The 4,918-nt window shown below is 56.9% G+C and overlaps 1 protein-coding gene across 1 annotated transcript; it reads right to left on the bottom strand.

Annotated features, from left to right (window-relative positions):
• Nucleotides 1-754: 754 nt before the first annotated feature.
• Nucleotides 755-3,998, bottom strand: LOC142915728 (pleckstrin homology domain-containing family A member 5-like). Its single transcript, XM_076061424.1, has 3 exons — nt 3,928-3,998; nt 3,549-3,649; nt 755-877 (listed from the first exon to the last, which is right to left on the bottom strand). Exons 1-3 carry the CDS (start codon nt 3,986-3,988, stop codon nt 758-760), a joined length of 282 nt encoding a protein of 93 aa, XP_075917539.1. The 5' UTR covers nt 3,989-3,998; the 3' UTR covers nt 755-757.
• Between the last annotated feature and the right edge of the window lie 920 nt (nt 3,999-4,918).

The following is a 4,918-nucleotide window of genomic DNA, read 5'->3' on the forward strand; positions in this document are numbered from 1 at the left end:
TAGTGTATAGTGTAGTGTATAGTCGTGTAATGTATAATGTAGTGTAGTGTATAATGTAGTGTATAGTGTAGTGTACTAGTACAGCACACCGGTTGTGTGTTGGAGAGCCAAGCCACAACATTTACAGTCTGAGTACCGTGACGTTTCACCAGTAAATACAACCAGATTCATCAGGCGACAGCCAAATTTGTGGAGAAGTCCTCCACCTGCTACGTTCCTTATATAGAGGCGTAGATGTGGTGACCACACTTCTGCGCTCTTGCGCAAAGTGGGGGGGGGGGGGATTACTGAGTCAACCTAAGAGCCTACGCGTTAAACTGATATAAATATGGCGTTGAACCCACCAGCCAACCGACATTGAGCAAGGTTTGTCACCTAAATCGATGGTTTAGAGTGTATGGCTTGCGAGAAATGTCCACTTCGTTGAGCTATTGTTTGTGGCCACGTCGCTGTGAACTCCCAGGCGGTGTACGTGCCGGGCGGTGTACACCCTGTGCCACCCTGCGCCACCCTGCGCCACCCTGTGCCACGCTACCATCCGATATTGGGAAGCCGCTGGAGCCGCTGGAGCTACGCAATTTTAAATCATCATCATCATCTAGATTGACAAACTAAATTCTTGAGAACTCCTCTTTGTGTATAGGTTGCTGTCCTTCCCCCGCACCTCCGATTAGCACGGCTGGCTACGTACGTTGCGTTCAACGCACACGCACGCGCGCGCAAACGCACGAGGGGGGGTTGGAGGGGAGGAGGTGTCTCACCCCTGCGGGATCTCCATCTGCAGCTGCGACGCCTGCGCCATCGCCTTCATCCACACGTGCATTTCCTCCAGCGAGTCGGCGGCGAAGTAGTAGGTGCGCATGCCAGCGTGCCGCGCCTGCCACGGCACACGAGTCAAGTGGCGCCCCCCCCCACCCCCCGCCGGCTTCTCGTGCCTCTGGCTCGGAGGCCCAGCCTGTGGAGGGAGGGGGGGGGGAGAACAGAGGAGGTGGGCACGCACGCACGCAGGCAGGCAGGCAGGCACGCAGGCACGCACGCAGGTCAGCTGCATTATAACCCAGTCAGCTGCATTATAACCCAGTCAGCTGCATTATAACCCGACCAGCTGCATTATAACCCAGTCAGCTGCGTTATAACCCAGTCAGCTGCGTTATAACCCAGTCAGCTGCATTATAACCCAGTCAACTGGATTATAACCCAGTCAGCTGCATTATAACCCAGTCAGCTACGTTATAACCCAGTCAGCTGCATTATAATCCGGTCAGCTGCATTATAACCCGGCCGGACTTTACGTCGTGAACTCCGTCGCGATTGTATTTCCCGTTTTTGCCTGCATTGCTTTGATGCATTCGAAGTAACGGCGAAGTGTAACTTCACTGTTGCAGTTGTATTCGTCTGGCATTTAACTTATGAGATTAAAAAAATACATACTTTGCGTGAATGCGTGTGCGTGCACGAACACAGACATCGCACGCGTGTACACAAGTGCGTATTTGTTCGCATACAAGTGAGGCTTTCCAGAGCACCAAAATTACATCGTAAATAAATATTCATTAATGTCATCGATTCATCAATGAAAGCCCATTAAAATAGCCATTGTCATCTACTCCTCGTTTTGCCAATCCACTGCCGGATGAAGCCCTCCTCATGCCGTGTCAGCCACGGGGGTTGTTTGGCCATACTTCACCGCTCTGGAAAGCCTTGGGCCCAGCGAGTCTCCGAAACTCCATTCCTCAGGAGGGTCCCTGCCCCCCGACCTGATTGGCCAACAGCTTCCTCTCGAGTAGCTTTGCATTTTTTATTGTTTAGCCCCGTGCGACGACGTGCAGGTCAGCTCGTCTTATAAAAAGAAAATTCGACGCGAGTATTTTCTCCCATAGGCTTTCCCCCACGTCTTATAAGGGTTTCATTTATTTTTTAATCGATGTACGGCAACGTCAATAATTTCCGCTTTTGAAAAAAAATCGTCGCCGGTTTTTGAACTCCTTTGGAGACGAGAGAGAGCGGCATCTGCCAGCAGGAGCCCACCGCGGAAAGCGCCTAGGCGTGTCCGGAGAACGCCACGAGGAAGGAGGCGTCCCAGAACCACTCCCGAGATCCAACGCCCCATGGCGACCGCACGGAAATTTTTATCTGAAAAGCCGAGGAGCTGTTTTGGGCTAAAAACAAAACGCGGCAAGAACCCCCCCCCCCGTCCATCCCCAAATCCTCGCGACCCCGAGCCCAGCCATGCGGGCGCGTACCTTTGTCCGGCGAGCGAAGCCGCCTTGCGAGCGAGCGGCTCGCGAGGTCGGAGTGAAAGGAGCGACGGTCCAACCGAGAAGACACCCAGAGAGGCACGGAGAGGAGGAAGAGGCGTTCCCAGAGTTCCCAGGGGGTCACGCGGCACGGGGGGGGGGGGAACACATTGACGACGGCGACGCACGCACAAGCAGCCACGCGCATCACACCCAGTCCCCGCATCGCACCCAGTCCCCGCATCGCACCCAGACCCCCCCGCACCGTCTCACCGCACAGCGGCGGTTTCTCAAACTCGCGCGCTGTACGGGGCGTAGCAGCTGCAGCAGCCGGCTGCGGCACGGAGACCGTGCAGGAAAGGTAATTTCTGAAAGTGCACGGAGGGGGGGGGTGCAAACCGACGTCGCCTCGGTGGCCGTGCCGTTACTACCACGTGCGTCGAGACGCAGCGTCGCTTTGCGAGCAAACTGTAACGCCAATCGTTAGAACAGTCTAGACGTGTGGCGTGGGGTGGGGGTGATGGAGCTATCCAGAATTTCTCAACGTCCACTTTGAACGAAGCAGATGGTGCGTGGTGATTACTGCGGTTAATACCACACACACACGCACACGTTAATACCACACACTCGCGCACACACGCTAGTACGTCACACATCACGCCTTCTACGTGAGCGAGGGGACAGCGTGAGCGGCGTAGCGGGCAAGCGGTCGCACCCCCCGCACCCTCCACCCGAGGCCCCCACCCCTGCCCACCTGAGCAGGGCGTTAGTGAGCGCGCGGCAGGGAAATCCGTTAGTGGGCGGGCAGTCAAAAAGTTAGCGAGCCGAAAAAAAATAATAAAAACAACCCCCCCCCCCGTGCAACGACGAGCACGCTGGACATTCACGTCATGTCGCATCCGAGAACACAAAGCACACGTGACCAGCGGCCACTTAAAACGATGGTGAATATTATTGTTGTGATGACAATCACAAAAACGAGAATGTGCGGGCGTTCGTCAATCCGCCGCGGGATGAAAGGCTCCCCCCCCCCACTGCCACCTCCCACGTGCCGCGGTCGTTGTCTCGGTGACCGTACTTCACCGCGACGGTCGGTGACGCGAGTGAGCGGCGGTGACCCGGCGCCGTGGGCCCCCCGCGTGCGAGCGGAAGGGGGCATCCCGGCACACGACGAGGGTGTGGGTGGCTGGCACCACGCCCGGCCGTCTTCGTCTCCCCAGTGGCGATGTTTACACGCCGCACCGCCAGGCCCGCCCGCTAGGCCCCGCCCGCCAGGCCCGCCCGCTAGGCCCACTCGCTTGCCCACCGTACCTTGAAGGCGAACTTGCGGTTGATTTTATCGTCGGCTTCCACCGGATTCACCTGGAAGCTGGGCAGGGAGATGCTGCCCAGGACACCCTCCTCCTTGTTGTCTGCGCTCCCCCACGGCAGGCGGCCACGGGGCGGGTGGGGGGGGGCAGAGTCAGCATGGTTGGGAGGGCAGGGGGGGGGGACAGCGAGCCCGTTGCCAGGGAGCTCCCGTGGCACGGGGCGGAACGTCGGACATCGAGGCCCCAGCGACGGCACGACGGCGGAGCGACCGGGCCCGCCCACTCGTGGCGACTCGGCTCCCGGCACGTCACAAGTAACCGGGGTAACGAGATGGTGAGGGCTCGGGGTGAGAAGTCAGGGGTCAGAGTGCACCACTCACCTTTGTAGTAGAACAGGCAGAAGTCGGACAGCACGAACCAACGCTGCTTCCACAGCTTCATCCCCGTGCTGTCCTGTGGTGCCGACAGCCACACAGCCACTGCGTTAGGACGAGACTCCTCTATGTGAGTCTATGCGTCTCTGTGTGATGAGTCTGTGGGTCTCTGTGAGTCTGTGGGTCTCTGTGTGAGTCTGTGGGTGTCTTTGAGTCTGTGGGTCTTTATGCAAGTCTGTGGGTCTCTGTGTGATGAGTCTGTGGGTCTCTGTGTGATGAGTCTGTGGGTCTGTGTGAGTCTGTGGGTCTCTGAGTGAGTCTATGCGTCTCTGTGTGATGAGTCTGTGGGTCTCTGTGAGTCTGTGCATCTCTGTGTGAGTCTGTGGGTCTCTGTGTGAGTCTGTGGGTGTCTTTGAGTCTGTGGGACTTTATGCAAGTCTGTGGGTCTCTGTGTGATGAGTCTGTGGGTCTGTGTGAGTCTGTGGGTCTCTGAGTGAGTCTGTGGGTCTCTGTGTGATGAGTCTGTGGGTCTCTGTGAGTCTGTGGGTCTCTGTGAGTCTGTGGGTCTTTATGCAAGTCTGTGGGTCTCTGTGTGATGAGTCTGTGGGTCTCTGTGTGATGAATCTGTGGGTCTGTGTGAGTCTGTGGGTCTCTGAGTGAGTCTATGCGTCTCTGTGTGATGAGTTTGTGGGTCTCTGTGAGTCTGTGGGTCTCTGTGTGAGTCTGTCGGTCTCAGTGAGTCTGTGGGTCTTTATGCAAGTCTGTGGGTCTCTGTGTGATGAGTCTGTGGGTCTGTGTGAGTCTGTGGGTCTCTGTGTGAGTGTATGCGTCTCTGTGTGATGCGTCTGTGGGTCTCTGTGAGTCTGTGGGTCTCTGTGTGAGTCTGTGGGTCTCTGTGTGAGTCTGTGGGTCTCTGTGTGATGAGTCTGTGGGTCTCTGTGAGTCTGTGGGTCTCTGTGTGAGTCTGTGGGTCTCTGTGAGTCTGTGGGTCTTTATG

Source organism: Petromyzon marinus, unplaced genomic scaffold (assembly GCF_048934315.1).
Source record: "Petromyzon marinus isolate PM22_M1 ecotype Great Lakes invasive population unplaced genomic scaffold, UKy_Petmar_22M1.pri1.0 PM_G_Scaffold_34, whole genome shotgun sequence".
NCBI lineage: Eukaryota > Metazoa > Chordata > Hyperoartia > Petromyzontiformes > Petromyzontidae > Petromyzon > Petromyzon marinus.